The sequence below is a fragment of the Lepidochelys olivacea genome (assembly GCF_965140295.1).
Source record: "Lepidochelys olivacea isolate rLepOli2 genome assembly, chromosome: 1".
Taxonomy (NCBI): domain Eukaryota; kingdom Metazoa; phylum Chordata; order Testudines; family Cheloniidae; genus Lepidochelys; species Lepidochelys olivacea.
Genome location: NC_140411.1, coordinates 48,170,963 through 48,195,142, shown reverse-complemented (window position 1 = coordinate 48,195,142; position 24,180 = coordinate 48,170,963). Strand labels below are relative to the sequence as shown.

Sequence of the window (24,180 nt, the reverse complement as noted above, 5' to 3'; positions counted from 1 at the left end):
AATGTTGGGATTATAAAGTACATGCACATTTTAAGAATTTAAAGCTTACGGAATGTATCGTATTCTGGTACAGAAAAGGGAAACAAAAATGATTAGGAGTACGGAACAGCTTTCGTATGAGGAGAGATTAATAAGACTGGGACTTTTCAGCTTGGAAAAGAGATGACTAACGGGGGATATGATAGAGGTCTATAAAATCATGACTGGTGTGGAGAAAGTATATTAGGAAGTGTTATTTACTCCTTCTCATAACCCAAGAACTAGGGGTCACCAAATGAAATTAATAGGCAGCAGGTTTAAAACAAATAAGAGGAAGTATTTCTTCACGCAGTGCACAGTCAGCCTGTGGAACTCCTTGCCGTAGGATGTTGTGAAGGCCAAGACACTATCAGGGTTCAAAAAAGAATTAGATAAATTCACAGAGGATAGATCCATCAGTGACTATTAGCCAGGATGGGCAGGGATGGTGTCCCTAGCCTCTGTTTGCCGGAAGCTGGGAATGGACAACAGGGGATGGATCACTTGATGATTACCTGTTCTGTTCATTCCCTTTGGGGCACCTGGCATTGGCCACTGTCGGAAGACAGGATGCTAGATGGATCTTTGATCTGACCCAGTGTGGCCATTTTTACATTCTTCTGAGAATGACTTTTTTCTTATTGCACTTAGAGAGAGTGTGTGCAAAAAAACCTATTATGTTATTCATGATTAAAGAGATACTGCTGAGCAATAGAAACTGTCAACAATGTTACATTTTTCTTTTGATCACAATTGTTTTTTTAATTAGATGAGAAATGCGTTGCTTGGATACCAGCACATAGATCTGCCACACACTTTTGGGAACTACGCAGGTTTCTGTTCCCAGAGCTATGAAAGGCTGGGACGATGTGTCATTTATGTATTCTCCATTTACCCTACAGCTCAAGGGTGGAAGGGGGAATTCCTTTAGTTTGTAGGAAAGCCTGGTGTCCTGCCCTCTCTTCCAAATTGCATTCCCCTTGCAAGCAGCTGCACAGTGAAAGAGGAAGCTTGAATTAGGCAGAACAGTTCAAAATGAAGAATTCACTATGGCCAGGCATGCACTAAGAGCAACCTGCTGGTATAGCTATACCAATGTACTACACTGGCAAAGCACTCCCTCTGTGGATACAGTTTATAGTGGCACAACTGCGCTTTTGTTGGTATAACTTCATCTATGCTGGATGTTGGCACAGCTATGTCAGTCAGGGATCATCCCTTTTCATACCCCTGACTGAAAGCTGTGCTGACAGAAGTCTGCAGTGTAGACGTGGCCCAAGACTCTGGTGCTGCTTGCAGAGTCCCAGACAGCTGTATGGGACGATGGACCTCACCTGACTGCTCTTTACTGAATCGCCCCCTTTGCTGTTGTTCTGAACACCTTTTAAAATTACTTCTTCTGTTTTGGCAAAACACACTGCAAGACTATTTCATGGTTTAGCTCACACAGTGTGTCCTAAAATCTGAGGGGAACTCTGTTGGTAATTAGACTGGACAAATGAGAGCCTGTGACAGATTGCCTTTTTATTTGATATGGAGTAGATTAACTCTGTGTTCTGTGAAATGACATTAAGCATGTGTGCTTCTTCTGTATCTTAAAGCTCAGATAAAAAGATGACAAGGATTTACTTAGTTTCAGATGGGCACCTACAGTCATGTCAATTAACATACAAAAATCATGGTCATTAGGCCAGAATAAAGAACAGGTGCTCTTTGGAGTAAGGGATGCTTATTAAGGAAATAAAATTCCAACCTGGGCTGAGAGAAAACTATCAAAATGACTTTGTGTGTTGTTAAAAATGATACAGGGGAAAAAAAATCAGCCCCCCGGGACATTCATCCAAAGCAATAAATGCCATCTTGAATAGATTGGGCTACATAGAATGGATGGTATTGCAAGGGGCTGTCTTCTGCTCCTTGAAGGGTGGTATAGCTGGGTAAATACCTTTGTAGGTGAGATCACAGGAAGCAGATCAAAGTAGCTTGAAAGGTTGATGGACTGCAGAGAGACAAAGAGGAGGGAAGGATGTCACTGCACCAGACACACATGTGCACTGATCTCTTGCTGAGGTGTCTAATAAGACATTTTAGATTTTTTTCCCTCAAATAATATAGTGGTTTTGTGTGTGTGAACCAGGAGGTTAAAGATTTTAACAAGCATACTGACACACTGTCTTTGCACCAGCTAAATGTGTAATTGGGATGCATTTATGGCCCGAGCCAGCTCCCACTAAAGTCAATGGAAAGACTCTGTCTCGTCAGTGGGAGTTGGATTGGGTCCTGCCTCATGACAGCTGCCATGCTGGGATGTCTTCCAAGAAACCTCTTTAGCAAATGGCCGTGACTGTATTTTTATTGGGATATAAACTTTTTTCTCCATTGGCATGCGCCTGTGTGCTGGTACCAAAATTTTGTCTTAGCCAACTCTTAACATGGGCTGGGGGATCACCTACTATACTGGACGAGTTGCCAATGATACCTGTCGTGTGGTTGTTCAAAGGACACTCTGCGGACATAATGCAAAACTTAAAATCTGTGGGACCTCTTTATTTGTTGTTCTACTGAAAGATCCAGAGAAATACTTTCAATTGCAATAGATTGACATGGTAGAAATTCTCTTCCATTGTCTCTCTCCACACCTGTGTGATTTGTTGACCAGTGTATTAACTACATAGAGCCCCTTAAGTCTTTCAAAAGCTAGAATTCTTGAAGGGAAACATATTCTTTGAACCAAGCAGACATACTTCACACAGGAATCCAGGGAGGCCAAACATCTTAAATTCCAAATGTTACTGACCTGTTCCAATGACAATGACCCCTAGTCACTCTATTGCTGAGTGGTATAGGTCTCTAGGCCTTGTGTGGTTCCAGTTTGTGGTCTTAGACTTTAACCTGTCTGAGGCATGTATTCCACTATTTATCTGGCACACCTGTCTTTTGTACAGTGCCTAGTGTACATCTGTGGGGCTAATGGAAATGCTAAGGGCTTGATTCTGCCACCCATACACCTTTTGAATAGCACCTTTCTTTCTTGTGAATGGGCCCTCAACAGGTGCTACTCAACACAAGTAAAGATGGTAGAATTGGCCTTTTAAGAACAATTCTGTCAAATAAATACATTATTTTACTGCTCAGGGAATTCTGCACTACTGCACGCATGCATAATTAATGAGCCCTGCAGATTTCTATTTTTTTGCACAGAAAAAAGCTTCTGCCAAAATGTTGCTGCAGTTCTGCATTTTTCCCACCAGAGGACTCTGTGGCAATAGAACAAAGCTGCAGCTCACAGCCAGCTAAGGAAGAGAGAGAGCCTGCAGAGCCAGGTCAGGAGACAGACTGCATGGGGGGGGGTCAGACAGGGGCTCATAAGGGCTAGTGGGGGAGGGCAGACTGGGGCAGGGGCTGAATGGGAGTGGAAGCACAGAGCTACAGGGGGAGGAAGGTGCAGAGACACATGGGGACAGGGAGAGGGTGCAGAGCTACATAGGGATGGGAGTGGATGGGAGGGGGCAAAGAAACACATGAAGCCTGGGGAGGGGGTACAGGGAGACATAGGGACAAAGGAGAGGCTGGGTGAGGGTACAGAGACACATGGGGACAGGGGCAGATGAGCCTGACTGAATGGGAGAGGCTAGGGGTCAGCCAGGGTCTGCATGGGGGAAGCTCCCTAACAATCGCTCCCTGTCCCCCAAACTTTTCCCACCCATACCTAACAACCCTCCAAGTTCACACCCAGACTCCTTCCCAGCAATTTACTTCCCTCTCCCTCAGCTCCTCTGTTACCCCTGTCTCCCCAAAGGTTTTACACTGCTTCTGAGGCGTGGTTCTGTATTGTAGTTTAAATAAATTATTACTCTGAGTTCTGTATTAATATGCCTAGTAAGGAATCTATTTGTCAAAAAACATTTCCTGAATTTTTATTGTCGTCTGTATTGTTACAGACATACTTGCTGACAGGTATTTTGAAATAAATGACCAAAAATAATTGAAACTGGTGTGATTATATTGTGTTATTTTGACAAATAAAATTTGAAGAATTTTAAAATATTGTGCGCAGAACTTTTAATTTTTTTGGTCCGGAATTCCACCAGGAGTAATTATTTGAGTGCCACATCAAAATATGCTTCTTTAATGAGTGCTTGTTCAAGGCCAAGTCTACACTACCCACCGGATCGGTGGGTAGTGATTGATCTATCAGGCATCGATTTATCACGCTTAGTGTAGACCCAATAAATCGATCCCCGATCGCTCTGCCATCGACTCCGGAACTCCACCATGGCAAGAGGCGGAAGAGGAGTCGACAGGGGAGCGGCGGCCGTCAATCCCGTGCCACGAGGACGCGAAGTAAGTGATTCTAAGTTGACCTAAGATACAGTCGACTTCAGCTATGCTATTCTCATAGCTGAAGTTGCATATCTTAGATCGATCCTCCCCTCTCTCTCCCCCCCCCAGTGTAGACCAGGCCCAAGAAGCAGGCCTATTTTTAAAAGACTAAAGGCCAAACTTACCCTAGGTGTAATGCCACTGTTTGTCAAAAAGAATTGTTTTGCACAAGTAAAGCTGATTGTTCTACTTGTATATTAGTAATGAATCCCAGTGATATCTTTTCATGTTTATAGCTATGTTGGGGGAGTCATTTGATGAAGATAAAAGGACATTGAGGGAGAACTGAAACTGCTCATTGGATTGCACTCTAGTATGATGAGAGATGGCACTGAGTGCAGATAACTCTCAAACTCTTCTTTTGTATAATGCATTATAGTAAAATAAATTCAAATCTAAACCTTCTGCTCCCGTTATCCTTCTTCAACAGCAAATATAGAATGATCCACGGGATCTTCTGTTGCTCATTGTCTCTTTCCTTAAAAGAGGTGCCTGAAGATTTAGCTAAAGTGTGCTTGGTGACTTTATTATACATGAATGCAGTTTTTCTCTTGCTCTGTAGATCATTCCACCTTCTGCGTAATCCACTTTGATTTAGGCTCATACACACACTGAAGTTTACTTCTGAGAGCAAATTCTCAAGAACTATTTCAAAGCTCTGTAGATAAGAAATTGTTTCCAGAAGTGAAACAAAATGTAATTATTTAGGAAGAGATAGCACTGTTTATGTAAATTTGTACCTTATCAGCTTATTTTACATGTGGAGTTTTATATTTAGCAGGACAGATGCTTGTTACATTTTCCTTTTTCCTATTAATCAGATGTGAATTTTCTCACCTTCTTACTGCATTGTTCTGAAAGATGTTCCTTTCTTAAATGCTATTAATGGGGAAACCTGATACAGTAGGTATGTTAACCACAATGTAATGGGAGGAAGAATGCAGGAACTTTGTTTTATCATAAATATAATCATGCACTTGATTTTGAACACAAAGAAACATAGGCAAAATGCATTAAAAAGTTGTTCTAATAATAAAGCAAAGACATAAACCAATAAGAATGGGTGGAATCAGGGGTCTCAAACTCACTTTACCTTAGGGCCAGTGCCAGCCCTCATATGCTCCCAGCGGGCCAATAATATCACTCATGCAGCCCAGAACCCACCCTGCAAAACTCCGCCCCCCCAAACTCCGCCCCCCACCTGCCTAAGGCTCTGGGAGGGAGTTTGGGTGGGGGAGGAGGGCTGGGGTAGGGGATTGGGGTGCAGGCTCTGGGAGGGAGTTTGGGTGCAGAAGGGGTGAGAGGTTGGGCTCTGGGATGGAGTTTGGGTGCTGTGTGCAGGCTCTGGGCTGGGGCAGGAGGTGGGGTTGCAGGCTCTGCAAGGGAGGTTGGGAGCTGGGGAGGAGGTGCAGGCTCTGTGAGGGGGTTGTGGGATGCGGCGCTTACCTGGGGCTCCAAGGCGGGGAGGGGTGGGAGGCCTCCGAGCGCTGCTGCCCCCCAGGCACCGCCTCCATAGTTTCCCATTGGCCGCAGGGGCGCTCGGGGCTGGGACAGCGCACAGAGGCACAGCCCTGCCCTGGGGCTGCAGGGAGGGGCCAGAAGACACATGGAGCGAGCATGCAGAAAGCCGCTCAGCTCTGCTGCGCTGCTGGTGGTGGGCGGGGTCCTGGCCCATTGTAGATCGCCTGGGGAACACACGGTGCGGGGAGTGCTCGGGGGCGGTAGGCGGGGCCGAGGGAGAGACCCGTCCCCAGAATTGCTGGAGCCCTGTGGGCCACATTGGGGAGGTTCTAGGGCCACAGATGGCCCACGGGCCGGGAGTTTGAGACCCGTGGGTGGAATTCTGATTCCAGTGAAGTCAGTGAAAGAGGTTGTCAGACTTCTGTATGCCAAAGGCTCAGGGACCAGCCCCTCTTGTGGATCAAGCATTTCAAATGTGAGGGAAGCAGGAGCCTAAGCTAGTGTCTCTTGTAAAAAGCATGGATCGGAAGACTGATGGCCAGCTCCACGGGTCTAACACAGCTTTTGGGGGGAGGGAAATGGGGGTGAAGATTAATTTAAATCCCTTTGTGTTCCTTCTGATCCTGGGGCCACCAGGCTTTAGCCCATCCCCCTGCCGAAATGTAAAGCAGAGTGAAGACTACTCTATGTTACACAGCAGCTTTGCAGAGTCTGAACAAAATGGCTAAGGTATAAAGAACCTGCTGGTGCAAAGTCAACATACGTATTTCTTTCCTCAAAGGTGGCACTCCATCTTTCCCATTTCCTTCCTGTTCCCCATAAAGGCCCTGCTCTCTGGCAACCTTCCCGCAGGCAGACAATGTTCCCTCTGTAATTGATTGGTGAAGTCACTAGGATGTGACAATGGGGAGTGCTAAGCAAGTGCTGCGAATACAGGGAGTGCAGTACTAGGTCAGCTCCAACTTGGATCCCTCTTTGGGAGTGGATTGCTGTGCCTCTAGCCGACTGGGTCAGCCCATCACTATCCATTGTGAATGCAGGGCAGCACAAGGCCTACGCAACTTAAGGCCAGTGGGACTGAAGTGATGTCAAATGCAAAAATCCCAAGCAAGGGGTTTCCACCACTTCCCTGAGATGCTATTGCATAGTCTAAAAGGGATTCTGGGGCTGATCCTTGTCTGGCTTTAATCCACATAGCTCTGTTGGATACACTGGAGCTCTAGTGAGTTTCAGTTGAAGAACTGGCCTGGGAATGTCACAGGAGTGGGTGGGTGCGGTTCTGTGGCCTGCAGTGTGCAGGAGGTCCGACTAGATTCTGACCTTAAAGTCTATGAGTGTGCTAACCTTCTGCACAGGGGTGAGTTTCATACTCAGGCTGTTGCTATCATATACAGTAACTCCTCATTTAACGTCTTCCCGGTTAACGTTGTTTTGTTGTTACGTCACTGATCAATTAGGGAACATGCTTGTTTAAAGTCGCACAATGCTTCCTTATAACGTTGTTTGGCAACCACCTGCTTTGTCCACTGCTTGCAGGAGGAGCAGTCCGTTGGACTAGCTGGTGGGGGTGATGGAGCAGCAGCCCCCCATCAGTTCCCCTAAGTTCCCTGTGCGGCAGCTTCCCAGCAGGCTATCAATTGCTGGACAGTTCAGGTGTCCCTCACCCCACTGCCAAGTGCTGCTCCTGCCCTCTGCCTTGGAGCTACTCCGGGGAGCCTCCTGCTTGCTGTGCAGGGGGTGGGGGGAAGAGGGGTGCTGATGTCAGTGTCCCCCTCCCCCTGTTTCTGCACCCCTGCTCCTGTGCCCCATCTCCACAGAGACAGGGCTCAGGACAGAAGGAGCTTGCTGGCAGCAGCTGGTGTCTCAACTTGCTGATCTACTTAAAAAGGCAATGCACTTAGAGTGGGGTTAGCGTATTTAAAGGGGCAATGAGCATCACTCTCTCTCTCACACACACACACACAAACACACACACGGTGTGTGTCTGTCTCACACACACATGCACCCCGCGGCACTGTGGAAAGTGGAGGGAGTGGTGCATTACAGTGGGATAGCATGGGTTCAGTTCATCCTGTTCAGTTTTGGCAGGGAATGTTTGCAGCCGCTGCCATGCGTCTATTGTGTCTCCTTCCTCCATTTGTGATGCCTTGTAGAGTGTGAGGCTACATTAACAGTAGTGTGTTAACCCTTGAGGGCCCAGCTGAGTGAAAAATTTCCCTGGAACCTAACCCTCCTATTTACATTAATTCTTATGGGGAAATTGGATTTGCTTAAAAACATTTCGCTTAAAGTAGCATTTTTCAGGAACATAACTACAACGTTAAGCGAGGAGTTACTGTACCAATCTGAAGTTTATAGTTCTCTGGTACTTCTGGTTTTTGGGAGTGAACGGCCTTCTGTCTGAAGAAAAATCTAGCAGATGTATCTTTGCATTTGGTCCTAACTCAGAGAATTGTCAGAGGGTGTTGACATGCTAATACAGTTAAAGAGTTCTGCCTTCTATATGAAAGGAGAAAATACTTTCCTCACCCTGTGTGCTTTGGAACGCCTACAGTTCAGCAGATTTTTCTGAGATTTGCCTTGCTGCTTGTTTGAATTCATGTAGCTCATGAAAAGCTTTACTGTTAGCGTTGACTTAGATATTTTCCTAAACACTAAACAGGGGGGTGTATGAAATCCTAAACTTTCTTCCTGCAGTTGTAATAATGATTTTTACTGAGTAAGAGCCATTGATTTATATCACGGGGTTAAGCCAGGGTGTGTGGCTAGTGTCTTCTGAATAATGAATTTGTTTGTTCCTTCAGCTAATGTCTCTGTTCCATGGGTTGATATTATAGATTTCATAGCTGGTACAATGAGTTCAGTTTTGTAATATAAATGTATTTCAGTTAAGTGTTCTATCACCTTTTACATTGTGTATAACCTAACATCCGAAATGTAAATTTCACATGGCCTTATTGTAAATTTTATTTAGTATTTTATACATATATGTTGTTCTATGAACAGGAGTGATTTGACTGTGCACTAAGCAGATAAAACTCTGAAGACCCAGGCAGCCAGTTTGTAGAGTCAAAAGGTGTAAAGTGAAAAGGTTTTGTTCTTTAAATACAAGAGCAGTATGGTATTACTATGCAGAGATGACGTTTCCTGAGTTACCGCTGGTTTAACTAATTATGCAGCATCTTTCTAACAGGTCTCCACAAAAGGATGGGTTGCCAAGGACTTCTCAGTTTTGGAAAGAAGCTGCTTCGCCGGAAAGTTGTGGACTGGACCAGAGATGAGAGCCAGCTGTCACGATGCCTCAACACTTTTGACTTGGTAGCTCTTGGCGTAGGTAGCACACTTGGTGCGGGCGTCTATGTACTGGCTGGAGCAGTGGCACGAGAAAACGCGGGACCTGCGATTGTTATCTCTTTCTTGATTGCTGCATTGGCTTCTGTGTTGGCTGGACTTTGTTACGGAGAATTTGGTGCTAGAGTTCCAAAGACTGGGTCTGCTTATCTCTATAGCTATGTGACTGTGGGTGAGCTGTGGGCATTCATCACTGGATGGAATTTAATTCTTTCTTACGTGATTGGTAAGTACTGAGGGGCATGCAGAAATACTGTAGCATTCATCCAGAATGCCTGTCTTATTTGTACACTAACTTTCACTTGCACAGTCAGATTGTTATAAAAATAGAAACTACAGAATACCTTGCACCTACAGCAGCCTCCAGATCTGAGCATTTCAGAGCTCTTTCTGGAAATTCAGTGAACTTGGTAAATATTATAGGTTAACAGTTTGGATCAATGCCAGGTTGCCACTCCCGCTTCCTTTAGTTTAAACGGATTTATGCAATTTTGGCTTGAGGACCTGCTAGCTATCTACCAGGAATCAGGAGTTTTCCTTCTGCTATGGAAGAAAAATCTGATGTTCAGCTGGCAGGGGGCTCAGCTTCTCACTGCTTCAGTATCTATGATTAAGGACCCAGTTCTGCTTCCATTGAAATCAGTAGGTATTTTGCATTGACTTTACTGGGTGCAGGATTGGGCTCAGTGTGGGTTGCAGCACTCAGGCTCAAATTTTCACAGATATTAGGTGCCTAACTTCTGCTGATTTCAGTCCAGTGCCCAATCCAAAGCCCTTTGAAGTCAATGGAAAAATCTCTGGTTGACTACAATGGGCTTTGGCTCAGGCCCTGAGTAAGTGGACAACTCAGTGCACACTTCTAAGGTTTAAAAAGAAACCGTTTTGGTTAATTAAAGATTCGTCCATTTAATCAAGTTATCAAACGTTTCAAATGTATTATGGTGCCACTTGTCATGGCGCCAGAGCTCAGGCTGAAATCACCATACCAGTTAAGGGAAGAACTCCATTAGCTACAATGACAAACAATTTGCTATTATATTATTAGGGGAAGGCGGGGGGGTTAATTTTTACTTTATGGGAAATATTACCATTAAAACTGAGATTGATCTCCTGCCAGGCACCCTGGAAATCAGATAAAGACTTGCTTGGTAACATAAGTGCTGCTTGTCTTGGCTAGTATTGATTCCATTCTGTATGTTACATGAAACCTCTTTACATTCTAGATTTTGTGTATAAAATGAGAGAGTGACAGGTAAGATGCCCAGAAGTTAGTGTTCGGATATTCTTTTTGAATTGGGTTGATGTCAGGAAGGGGATAACATGTAGTTTAAAAAAACTCCAAACAAACTGATCCTCCTCTTCCCTCCCCCCCCCAATATCCAAAATAGGTTCCTCTCAAGGTGTTTTGTTCTATAAAAAAATGTTAATTACCTCTTACAGATGCATCCTCCAGGGTTTAATTGTGGCAATAAACAGAAGACTTCTGTAGTCCAGCAGTTCTCGTTTATCTAGATACTGTACTTATGTGGCCTTTATCACCACGGTATGAGAGCACCAATAAAGCAGAAGCTGTCTGGGGGATTTAGGGCTAGATAGGGTCTCATGGTCCTGATCCTGCAAACACATTCACTTGAGCAAAGTTAATCATAGGATCTGGGCTTAGATGGGCCTGTCCCCGCCTGCCAAGGTGCACCGCCTAGGGTAGGTGGAAGTTCCAGGGCTTCCCACAGTGGCCTGAACTCCCTGGGCAGCTCTTATTACTGTCCAGCTCTAGCTTCTGGCTTGGGCAGAGGCAGGACCTGGGGCGGGTGGAGCAGGGGGCAGAGCCTCATGGCAAGAGGGGGCCCGCCTCAGCCCACCCCCCCGGGAAAAGGCTGGCACCACCCCTGAGCCTTGGGCACAGAGCAGCACTGCAGGGAATCTGGGACAAGTGCTGTCCCAGAGTTGGGTTGCCAACCCTCCAGGATTGGCCTGGAGTCTCCAGGAATTAAAAGATTAATCTTTAATTAAAGATTATGTCATGTGATGAAATCTCCGGGGATACAGCCAACCAAAATTGGCAACCCTATCCCAGAGTCATGCAGCCCAGGACTCAGACTTGAACTCTGCATTTCAGCATTGTCCTGCTCAATTCTGGATGGGTGGTCACCCTACTCCATTCCCTTCTTTGCCAGCTTGCTCACAAGAGGGAGTAGTGACTTGTAACACAACACCTTTGTGGGGATTGAACTGGGGCCCTGTGGCTTGAGCCTTTACTGCCTGAGCAAAAAGACCTACCTATGTTGGCCTAGGCCAAGGCTATAGCTCATCAATGTCTGTTAGAGGGGGGTGATGCCCTGCTAAATGGGTCTGAGAAAACAGGGACAGATGATAAGGGAGCTTGCTTTCTCCTAGCCCCTTGTGCTTGGACTTGAGATATGGGCAAGCCCTGCAGGACTCAGTTATGCCCTATCTTTTCCTGCACAGCTGTATTAGTTTATAATGATCACAAGACCTTCACTCAGGTCTTTTTGGCTAAATAGTGGATCTGTGAGAATTAGTTTGTCAGCCCGTATTTTCAATTAGAATTCTCGTTCTTGGTATTAATTTCATTTTCAGTTGTAAGAGCGATTTCACATCAGTGTTAACAGTGAAAAAATTACAGTTGTTAGGGTGAAAAGTTTTATAAAAAATGGTACTATATAGTCACAAGGGGTCATTGGTGGGGCCTAACCCTGCCAATACTCACTCCTTGGAGTAGTACCTACTGCTACACTTCATCCTGTTGAAGTCACTGGGACTTCATTGTGTCTCAGGAGGTTTTGGCTACAGCTACTGGAATGGCACTGAACGATGTTGATCCCTGTCTACTACACTTGCATCTGAAGCATGGTCAGCCTTTGATCAGCTGCACCTGTTGTCAGCAATGGGGAACTTCTGGAGCCTAAACCACAGTTTTGAGGATATATATTTAAAAAACAAAACAAAACAAAAAAACCCTAGATAAAACCCAATTTGAATGCTGGTCTGTTCTGTAGCTCCTTGGATGTGCATTACATGCATGCACTTGAAGAGGTTAGACAGTCAGGAGAAGGAAAGGAAGTGTCAATGTTGAAAGAGTGTTGAGGGATTTTTAATCTTCAAAAGCTCCAAAGTTATTTACACCTTGTCCGAATTTGCGAACTGCATTTCAGCATTTGTCTTGCAGTGCGGTATTTTTCTGTCCCTGCTGTAGAATTTGAATATGAATTTACCCAGCACTCCAGGATTTCTCTTATTTTGTATGATAGCTTCTATTTCCTAGGCAATGCTTCAAGCTGTGGGGTGGCTCAGTTGCTCAAGAATTGGATTTGAAATACATGGGGCCTGCTTTGCTCTCTGTTAAGGACTGACCTGGCTCCCATTGAGTCAGCTGGAATCAGTAGAGTCTCTCTCGATTTTCAGCAGTGTGACTGAGCAGATTTTATCTCCCTGTAAACCTAGGTTTGAATTGCAGAGCAGGGATCAGGTTGCATTTGCCTTCAACTCCCATTCAGTCAGTGGGAGCTGTTCCTGCTCACGGGAGGGATGGGCAGCACTGGGGAAACACTGTGACTTAAAAGGAGGAGGCCTGGTATATCTTATACCTTCCTGTGATTTGCTTTTCCTGCTAACCTGCTCATCCCCCTTTTCCCGTCTTAGTGCCTCTTTCTCCTCTCACACCAACGTCTACACTAGCGGAATGCCTTTGAAGTCAGTGGTTTATTACAGTGTGAGAAGCGGTTTCTGCACAAGGGGTCTTGGGGGCATGAAGGCTGCTGGGGGGAGGGTAAGCAATTGCTAGGCTAGGTCTTCTGCAGGAGGAGTTGTCTTCTGAGATTTGGGTTTGTAGAGAAGCCGAACCTCCAAGTGGACCTGTGGGGGAGGGTTCACTGTTTGCCCCTTCTAACTGAATAGCAGGGGTCAGCTCTGCCCTACGTAGTGCTGCTCATTTAGAAATATTTTCTAGTCATGAAAAGTGCTCTGCGTCCTTCCTGTTTTCTGGTAGGAACATCAAGCGTGGCCAGAGCATGGAGCGCGACGTTTGATGAACTCACAGGCAAGCACATCGAGCGCTTCTGCCAAAAGCACATGACCATGAACGCTCCGGGGGTGCTAGCAGAATATCCAGACATCTTCTCCGTGTTCATCATCTTCATCTTAACAGGTAAAACCTTTGGGAAGGTTGCTGGGACAATACGTTCCTTTTCTGTAATTTCATTCTTTGCTTTTGATGGACAAGCAAACGCCCTCATTTATTTTGGACAATTTATTAAAGGCTCCTTTGTTTGCCCAAAGTGTCGGATTGACCTATTTAGCAGCTCTGGAGTTCAGACTCTGCACATCCTGTTTGCAAGCTCTTTCATTAGGGGAGCATCCAAGGTGTTTACAGGAAAACTTGGAAACAATCAATCTTTATACCATGTAGAGTAAGACAGGGAGAGTTGTTACCCTGAGACAGGTATGGAGGGCTTTAATTTTTTTTAAACTACCGCAGAGGGACTCTGTTCTATTACGCTAACTCCCACTCTGATGATCTGCCAGTTTATATAGCACACTGGCCAGGAAAATGTGGGGGGAAAGGACAGAACTAAGTAACACCCTGGTGCATGACTGTTTATTTTAAAATATGTGGACTTCAATTTGCAGCAGTGATTGCAGGACTCAAGAGAAATAATTCTGCATGAAAAATAAACTGGTTTCTCTCTTTCCATAACATGCAAAATATGTCTTTGGTTTTTGATCGGAATGCAGGGAGTATTTTGTACAAGAGCAGGAATTAAAATGAAAACCCAGCTGAACTTTCACCCAGGTATCAGCTGAACTTTTCAAAACTTTGTCAAACTTCATATTAATTAAAAGAAAATCATTTTCCTGCACCTGTATGCTTCCTAGCGGGTAGGCGATATCATGATACCACAACAGAGGCTCTTCTTGCAATACTTTAGGCCTGATCAGAAGCAGAAAGTGTCAGAACTCTCACAAGGAACCATGTTCTTATGAGGTTCCCAGCCGAGAGCCCTGAACTAGCAAGCCCTTTGATGAGTGTGGAACTCCTATGGAGTCCATCGGAACCCCTCCTGTACAGGACTTGAAGTGTTGAGCTCTGAGTTAGATGATGTGAGGACACATTCTGTACTCTGTTAATCTCGATATAAAGTGGTCTGACTGATCAGAATTTGCCTCCTGAGGTTCCATTTGGGTTTGTTTTGGATCAGTATTCAAACGCATGTGCTTTCTTCCATTTCTTTATCTGTAGAGTTTCACTCACTGCTATTTGAGAGTAAAACTGAGTCAGCAGCGTTTTCCTGCTGCATGGGAAAACTCTTCTGATTTTGAAAACTTTGCAAACAGGCTAAACCTTGGCAGCTTCAGGAAGCTTCAGAATAAGCAGCTTTATTGCCACATGTAAGCAGTGGCAGAGCTAGGTTTTGCAACTGGGCCATTGGTGGCAGGCTGGAGAACAAGCCCACTCCACACCACGCAGCCGTGGTGGCTCCCGGCTCCCAGGCTGGGACTGGCTCCTCACTCCTGACGTTGTAACGTGGCGCACGAGCTCACAGCAACATTCAGGTTTGGCCCAGCATGACAGAGGGGCGGCCGGGTCAAATCTGACTGAGTGGTGTTGGCACACAGGGTCACCACGTAGCACTATGTCCCTCTGCTTCATGTCACAATGCCTGGAGCAAGGAGCTGGTCCCAGCTGCTGCTGCCAGGTGAGCGCAGGGCAGACTCTCGCTCCAGCCCTGTGGAAAAGGTGCTACACATACACCTAAAGCCCGTGGTCCCTCCCTCCCCGCCCCCCCGCCCCCCCGCCCTTCTATTAGCTCTGCCACTGTATATATGCCCTGTAGTTTATGCCTGTCTCAGCTCTCGAAATCACCTCCTTTTTGGTGCTTGATTTCTTATTTTCTGGTTGCCCACCCTGCTTTATCTAGACCTTCTGCTATGTCCACCGCCTATTTCATGGCTTATTTCCTTATTTAAACAAGACAAACTTGGGCATTTGTTGTATAGGAGGTCAGACCAGACAATCACAACAGTCCTTTCTCACCATATAATCTATGAATTCCACATTTGTGAGTGAAATAAACTCACTGTTGGCCAAATCCTGGTCCCCATCATAGTGTTTCCCTCCCCCTCCTCATACCCAGTGCTTAATTTGTGCCAGGGCTGAGCCCCGGCACCTCTAGCCTTGGCAGTTCAGAGCCCCGGCACCTCTCGGTTTGCGGCATCAGTTATGAATGTGAAAAAATTGCTTGAGCCCTGGCACCTAATTGCTTGAGTCTCAGCGCCTCTTCCATTAGAAATTAAGCACTGCTCACACCTCATGTTGGTGTTTATCACTAAGACTACATGTTAGATTCTGGTTACACAGGTAACCTCTTTCTTAAACAGCAAGCAAGGGAGTAGGAATTCTAGTTATTAGCTAAAGATCGAAAAAGAGAAACAAAATCTGTTATTCTGAATGTAGAGTGCTGACTCATTGTCGTTATTGCTCACACTTTTAAAAACATGCTATTCCTCAAGATAAAAGTTTTGTAAGAAATGGGCTGAAAACTTGCTCACAGCGAAGTCAATGCCAGAACTTCCCTTGGCTACAGTGGGGTCAGGATTTTCCCCATGGCTTCTTCCTCTGTGATTTATAACACAAGAACTAGAGGTCACCAAATTAATAGGCAGCAGGTTTAAAACAAACAAAAGGAAATATTTCTTCACACAATACAGAGTCAACCTGTGGAACTCCTTGCCAGAGGATGTTGTGAAGGCCAAGACCATAATAGGGTAAAAAAAAACTAGATAAATTCATGGAGGATAGGTCCATCAATGGCTATTAGCCAGGATGGGCAGGAATGGTGTCCTTAGCCTCTGTTTGCCAGAAGCTGGGAATGAGTGACAGGGGATGGATCACTTGATGATTACCTGTTCTGTTCATTCCCTCTGGGGCACCTGGCATTGGCCATTGTCGGAAGACAGGATACTGGGCTAGATGGATCTTTGGTCTGACCCCGTAGGGCCGTTCTTATGATTCATTCAATTTAAGTGTCAGATAACTGACCTGCTTTGTCCGATCCCTACACTGGCATGATACCTGCCCATCTTCCCAAGGAAGTGTTGAAGATGGCTGGTATTGCTGACTTCTACTCTTTAGTCAGGGACTGCATGACCACAAAGAGCTACTTCACAAAAACCACCAGTGATGCTTTCTCCAAGGCTTAGAGCTAATCTGATCTGTGGTCTCTGAATGAAGTTTGTATTTACTAAGGGCTCAGTCCTATTGACTTTAATAAGACTGTTTTCATGAAAAATACGGTTTGCAGGATTGGGCCCTATCTTTTTGTATTAGACTTTTACTCAACCTAGCAGCTTTCCAGTGTAGAGAGACCACTTAAATGGTATTTTATTAGCACAATAATGCAGTGAGAGAAACATGCACAAAAAGTGAGGGCTTCCCTTTGCTCTGCTGTGGCTGGGCCATGTGCTGTTGTTGAAGGAATGTCTGATTGTTCTTTAAAAGCGGCAAAGAGTCCTGTGCCACAGGACTCTTTGCCACTTTTACAGATCCAGACTAACATGACTACCCCTTTGATGATTGTTCTTTGTAATTTTTCCAGGGCTTTTAACTTGTGGAGTGAAAGAATCTGCAATGGTTAACAAAATATTCACCTGCATCAACGTTCTCGTCCTCGGCTTTGTTATGGTGTCAGGTTTTGTGAAGGGATCAGTCAAAAACTGGTACCTCACCATCGACGACATCTATAACACGACCAATGATTCACCTAGAAACAAGTATGTCACAGCATTTCTTCTCTTCTCAGGTTTGCGTAGTCAAGTCGATCTGTTTTCAGGGACCACCTCAGAGATTCACGTGTAGTCATTATGGGCCAAATTTCACGGCTTTGCCAAGTGGTCACTCGGTCTGCACTCAGGCAGAAATTCCATGAATGTCAGTGGGAGCTCTGCATGAGAGAGGGTTGACTAGACACTTGGGACTAGAACTAGATCACCCATGTTTAAAAACACAGCTGGGAGGCCCTGTGGGAGAAAACCTCTGTGAGGATCTATTTGCTAGGAGGGTGAGAGGGACATGGACACAGTCTGGCTCTGAATAAGGAATTTAAGGTTGAGCTCTGTTTCTGTAACAACATCTCCTAAGTGCTTACATTGGATGAATCCTACAGTTTCTGAAATCATTTGACCAGTGAAATGTTTTTTAGTTGTTTTCCACCATAGCTTGGGCATATATACAGTACTGGAAGGCATTTAAATGGTCGTTGTCCAGCTTGAGTCATTTAAACCCGTACATTTACTAGGAGATTTTCTGTGAAGCTAATGGCTCGTTCCACTTCTAGTAACGCTGTCATCACTGTGCACACTTCAGCACTATCAAGTTATCCCTCTCTTTTCCTAAACCTGGGACTGATCACCTGGCTTTCTACCTAAGCCCCTTGTGCTGGAGTGCAGGGAAATCCCAAAAAGCATAGTTCTATAGCAAGCTGGAGTGGTGCAGGCCCCTGGCCTGGGTTCCCCACATCCTGCCCACCCCTCTGCACTGCAACCATTTGATTCAGATGCATGTAGGGCCTTTAATGGGCCTCATTCGGTTTTCAGGATTCAGCCCATAGTGGACTTATTCTCTGGTAAATAATTCCCTCTGTAGAAAAGGACACAGCATGACTCAGCACCAGCATTGCCCTGCATGTCGTGATAATTATTCACTTTAGTTATAGCTTTTTAACCCATTAGATTTGCATTTTGGTGACATGTGCCAGAGGAGCTGGGGTTTGTGCATAGTTTAGCTGCATCTCCAGAAACATCAACATTGGACTGTCTAAATTATTTTCACATGTAATGGGGCTTCCAAAGCTTAGGGGACTTAGCTGTCTATATAGCTGAATTGACAAATCCAGGGTTTAGATTATTTAATGGCCCTAATTTAATTTTTATTAATGCCTTAATTATAGGCGCAAAGTTGTGCCCACAGTTATTTACACAACCAAAACTGGAGGCCAGTGTGAGAACATGTGACTCATGATTGCATTTGTAGGCCACCTCCTTTGCGCCCTGATCACTTGCAATCTATGCATGTGCTTAACTCACACTCTGAGAGTAGCCCTGTTTACTACAATGGGACTGCTCAGAATGCAGCACGGGTTTAAGTCTGTTCAGGATTTAGGGCCTACCTAAAAATCTTTACAATAGTAAGCAGGAGATGTAATATTTGAAAATAAAAATCTGATGAGGCCATATTTTGGCCAGAGTTATTTAAAATAAACTTTTGTTTAAAATAGAAGATCAGCGGAGGGCCTGAAAGTGGGTAAACTTCCTTTGAGCATTTGTATCCATTCACCATTTTCAGAATTCAATAAGTTTAAACTTTTTGCCAGGTTGAGATGTTAGGAGACCAAGTTGAGTCTTTCCTCCCCACTCCTCCTCCCACCTCAGCCATGTTAATAAACCCTAGAAAACCATGGACGATCTGAACAAGCCTTAAATGCTGAGTGTTCAAAGGGTTCCCGAGCCGGTCACAGGCTGACTCAAATCTCTATGTAGTGTAAGCTGTAGTACATGCCATCCTGTCCTCTATAGGTCTGTTGACCATGTGTACCTGAAACCACACTCCCTCCAGCTCCAGTTATGGTGGATTCTGTTACAGGAACGCACTTCAGATAGGAGTCTGTACCGAGGCAGAACCTCTCCTGATCTCTCGTTCTTTTCAGTCAAACACAGGTAGGAGATCTGGAGCGTGGCGTTGGGGGCTTTATGCCCTTTGGATTCAGTGGAGTCCTCTCGGGGGCGGCCACATGCTTTTACGCCTTCGTAGGATTTGACTGTATTGCCACCACAGGTAAGCAGAAAGCTCTCATTGTGAGAGAACACTTGTTTCCCATTATGAGCTTGGCTGCCCTCAGTAACCTCACATGACACAATTTACAAATAACTCAAACCTCTTTTCAGCTGAATCAGGAAATCATGCTGTGCACTGGCTGTCCTGTGGGATCACTTCATCTTTTCAGTTTTAGGGTCACCCATCCATCTTCTTCTCTTGCCTGTTTTTTCTAAATTTAAGACTTGCATTATACACTCTGAGACAGGGAATATCCTTTATTCTGGATTTGTACCGTTGCCAGCACACTGAGCCCCTGATCCTGACTGGGAGCCTCTAGTTGCTACTACAATGCAACTAAATAATATTTCTGATTTCGTTCACTGAACAGCACATCCAGATGGTGCCCTTCCATTCTTTATTCTTGTGAAATTCCAGGACTTCCCATTTTCTGTTGGTTTGTAAAACTTCAAGAATAGGCTTCCACTGCACTGAGTCCTAGTTGAAACCAGGAAATGCAGCAGTGCGCTATGCTGAAGTGTGGGGCAGTGGGGAGAAATGATCTTGGGCTAAGTACAGGATTGGGAGTCAGGAGACAGGATTCTGTCCCCAGCTCTGATACGGTCACCTTGTGTGTCCTTGAGACAGGCTCTTGGCCTCATGGGTCCTGATCTACAAGGTGCTCAAGAGAGCTGGCTAGTCACAGGTTTTAATGGTGGGGTTTTTGGGGGTTTTTTTGGGTTGGGGCTAGAAAAATGGCCTTTTTTCAAAATTTAGAAATTCTGGCAAAACATTTGTTTTCAAAATTTTCGGTTTCATAATATGGAAACGTAGGTTTTGTGGAGTTTTCTCCTCTTTATTTCCCCCGGAATAAAATGAATAAAAGAAACTGAGATGGAGGCTAGAGAGGAGAAAGAATGGAAAAAAAGAATGGTGATAAATTGGAGAGGGTTCAGAGAAGAGCTTTGAGAATGATTAAAGGATTAGAAAACCTGCCTTATATTATTAGATTCCAGGAGCTTAGTCGATTTAGCTTAACAAAAGGAAGGTTAAGGAGTGACTTTATCACAGTCTGTAGGTAGCTACATGGGGAACAAACGTTTAATAATGGTCTTTTCAATCTAGCAGAGCAAGGTATAACCTGATCCAATGGCTGGAAGTTGAAGCTATACAAATTCAGATTAGAAATAAGGCATACATTTGTAACGGTAAGGATAATTCTTCATGGAACAACCTACCAAGGATCATGGTGGATTCTCCATCACTGGCGATTTTTAAATCAAGCTGGGATGTTTTCCTAACAGATCTGCTCTAGGAATTATTTTGGGGAACTTCTATGGCCTGTGCTATACAGGAGGTCAGACTAGATGATCACAGTGATCGCCTCCTGGCCTTGGACTTTATGAATCTATGACGTGTCAAAACCAAAATGGATACATTTTCACAGAATTTTGAATACATGAAAATCCAGCCCCCCTCTTTGGAACCTGTGGAAGGAAAGCGACTGATAGTTTCCACAGAGAATTTTTTTGGTCCATTTTTCCAATTAGCTCAAGTGCTTCCTGATAGGAGCAGAGCACCTTCCATTCCCTTTGACCTGCTGGGGCACCTAGGACCAAAGTCTTCTCTGAACTCACTGAATTTACACCAGAGATGAACCTGATTCAGAGTGCCCGATGCCCCTCTGAATTAAAGATGAGAGCAACTGTATCGGGGTTGAAGCACACAGCCCTCTTTTGGAACGAATGCTGGCTATCTGAATTGTAGTGATAATGATTCTTTTCAGACATTCAACTCTAAAACTTGTCACACAAAGTGTTGGCAGTTCCCTTTAAGGAAATGATTATGAGGAAGATCTCCAGGGACATAAATGGCAGGCAGGCACCTGGCTCCTCTTGACTGTCATTAGTACCTGGCCACCTTACTCTCCCTGGCTCCTTTGAAAGCCCCTCCTCGCCTGTGAGTCTCATTGAATTAGTCTCTTTGTTTTCTGTGGCTGTAACTTAACTGTCTTTGTTCTAGGCGAAGAAGTGAAAAACCCTCAGAAAGCGATTCCCATTGGCATCGTCGCCTCACTCCTGATCTGCTTCGTTGCTTACTTTGGCGTGTCAGCTGCTCTCACGCTCATGATGCCCTACTACTTGCTTGATCCAAACAGTCCTTTACCCAATGCATTCCAATACGTGGGCTGGGAGGGTGCCAACTATGCAGTGGCCGTTGGTTCACTTTGTGCCCTTTCTACTAGGTGAGATGCTATTGTCTTGTACCCTTCTCAGTGCAGATTTGTATTTCCATTGTCTCCTCTTTCTGTGTGTTATGAGCTAAGGGCCTTAGTCCTATGTCCCTTACACTGGTGTAACTCCACTGACTTCAGTGATGTTACTTGGATCTATGCTGGGGTAAGTGCCAGAGGATTCAGGCCCTTTGGGTCAAATCCGGGCCCCACTGACTTCAAAAGGGTCAGGATTTCACCCTGTGTCAAAGGGTTCAAACAAATTCTTAGAATTGGTTTCAGAGCTGCAAGCTCCCATTTGTGACTCAGGAAATCTCCATCTTAAGGACCATCTGAAACAGTGTATCTCTTGAATACATAAAAAAGAAGCACTCCTTTACCAGTAGCCCTGGGGAAACAAGACACGACTGACTCAGACAGACCAGATGTAAGTGGGAGCAGCTCCATGGAACCAGTGGGGTTTTTGGGTGTTCCTCACCTCTGAAAATCAGGCCACTTCCATGCAGGAGTCGAAATCTGGATGTAGGGCACAGATCCTCCAAGGTTGTAGGCACCTAACGCCATTGAAATCAATGAGAGTTAAGTGCTTAAGGACCTTTTAAGGATCTGGGCCTAAGTGGCTAGCTTTAGGTATCCAAATTTGCACATCCGACGTCTTGTTCCCAGTAGTAAGTAGTATGTCTGTGTAGTGGGGGCAGCACTGGGGAAGACCTTGGAATTGAAGCTTTGTTAACTAAAGCCATTCCACTATTGGGCTGCGATGAACGCACTTCCATTTTTCTGCCTTCGGCCCGTGTGTACTATGAGAGCTGTACTAGTAGATAATGCCTTTTTCTCTCCTTAGCCTTCTTGGCTCCATGTTTCCGATGCCTCGAGTAATTTATGCTATGGCAGAAGACAGACTGCTGTTTAGATGTTTGGCTACGGTCAGCAAGAGGACCAAAACCCCAGCAATAGCTACGGTAACTTCAGGGGCTGTGGCAGGTAAGTGCCAAGGGTTGCATGAATCCACAGAAAGCAAAAATATGGTCCTCTATTGGGAAAATACAGCAACTCAGCTCTAGTTCTCCATATTGTGTTCTGTATTTCCACAGCATGGCTTCCTGAGCTTAGTTCTGGGTTCCCAAAGTCTGAATAGCCCAGGACTAGGGAAACACAAAATATCTTTGTATGTGGATATAGATCTTTCTCATGGGGTCTCTCTTAGAACCCACTACTGCCTTCCTTACTCACGCCAAGTAGCACCGTACTCCACTCACTGTTCCTGTCCCAGAGCACCGCTGTGGGTTTTAAAAAAAACTAGCTTCGTGCAGAAGGTGAACAAGCCCAACTCAGCGTCCCTGTGGCTGTAGACTTGCCTGTGCCTATGTACCATGGCCACAGACACTGTATAAAGCCTTTACCTAGCAGCCAGAGCTGGGCAGATAAGAGTAGGTAACTGTGTCAGGTATCTGCTCTGTGGCCTACGCATTTGTTAACCAGTTTCTTACAGCTGGTAAGATTGCCTCCCAACCCTCACAAATCTGAGAAGTTTAGCCTCCCGGCTATCAGAGAAAAGCAAAAACTCCCTAAATAGTTAACACCTAACTCTGTGCTTGCATCTCCGCGTTACCCCCAGCCCCAGAGCTGGGACTGGCAATTGATGCTGGATGCGCCACATGTGGCTGCTGCGGTCATTTCAGCTCTTATGAAACTCTGACCTTAGTTGTGGGGGCTGAGCCTGGGTCTCAGCTTTAAGGTTATTTTTATAATATTTTTCTTTAGTGTCTTCCAAGTGTTTAGCTGGTCTCCTTTCTAAAGCTCCATATGGCTCTTTTTAAAGACTCCTATGGGGGCATTGGTTTAACTTTCTGATCAAGATGCATGGCCGGTAGAAATAGCCATCCTCCAGCTGGATGGGTGGCATGATGCTTTGCTGTAACATGATCATGTGACCCTAGGAGCTCGGGCCCTAAGCACAGGCCTGTAGTGCCCCTATGTCTTAATCCTGCCCTGGTGCAGGGTTTAACAGTCCTCCCTCACCCCCCCTTCACCGCCCCCCCCCCACTGGGACCAGAGTATCTCTTCTCAGTGGGTCTCCACCAATCAACCTTCATCACACAAAATCAGTAATCCTTCCCCAGCTTGCTCACTCCTGGACCAGAAAGGAGCCTTATATTGTCCTGCCTTCTTCCCCATCAGGCCTTCCTGTGGCCTGAAGTCACCTGATCTGGGAGGAAAAGCAGGAGCTGGGGCCTGAGCTCTTCTTTAAGGCCCAACTTACCCTGTGACACCTCCCAAAAATGAGTTTGCAATGCACGGCCAAGGCCTGCTCCCCTTCCTGATGTGATTAGTCCCAGGGACTCCGGTCATGTCTTTTCCACACGTTTTTACCAACATGATGATAAAACCTCTGTGGGGTTTGTAAACTTGAGCAAACATTACAGGCAGAGAAGGGTCACAGACAGAAAGAGACTGGAATGTTTCTTTCCTGTGTTACGCACCCCACCTCCTCTTGAGCTGTATACAGCCTTTACCTAGCAGCCTGAGGTGGGCAGATACTAGTAGGTAACTGTGTCAGGAATCTACCCTGTGGCCTTAGCATTTGTTAACAAGTTACTGAGCTTTGACTAATTCCTCCTGGAATGCCCTTTGGGTCTGTTCTGTTCCCTGCCTGATTAGAAGAGGGCCAATCTGCCACGGTCTGGTTCTTGTTTCCAGATTATAAGGTGGGAGGGAAGTGTTTTGGAGACCAAACAAAGCTCTTAGAGTCATTCTAGGCTGCGTTAGTGTGGGAACCAGAGAGAAATACAGGATCTGTCTGTGGCAATCAGCAGCAATAAAGAGTTTGGTATGTATTCATTACACCTGAGTCACATCTCTCCTTTCACAAGAGACACTGCAAAGCCCAATGTGTCCTTGGGGTTTC

At 45.3% G+C, this 24,180-nt stretch overlaps 1 protein-coding gene across 1 annotated transcript in view; it reads left to right on the top strand.

The window, feature by feature from the left end:
- SLC7A1 (solute carrier family 7 member 1) overlaps positions 1-24,180 on the top strand; it is a 62,305-nt gene that overhangs the window by 24,546 nt on the left and 13,579 nt on the right. Inside the window, exons 2-7 of the mRNA XM_084617260.1 lie at positions 9,056-9,439; positions 13,220-13,378; positions 16,827-17,001; positions 18,933-19,060; positions 21,062-21,284; positions 22,117-22,256. Coding sequence (XP_084473386.1) covers positions 9,070-9,439; positions 13,220-13,378; positions 16,827-17,001; positions 18,933-19,060; positions 21,062-21,284; positions 22,117-22,256 — 1,195 coding nt within the window. The 5' untranslated portion in view covers positions 9,056-9,069. The remainder of the gene's footprint in view (positions 1-9,055; positions 9,440-13,219; positions 13,379-16,826; positions 17,002-18,932; positions 19,061-21,061; positions 21,285-22,116; positions 22,257-24,180) is intronic.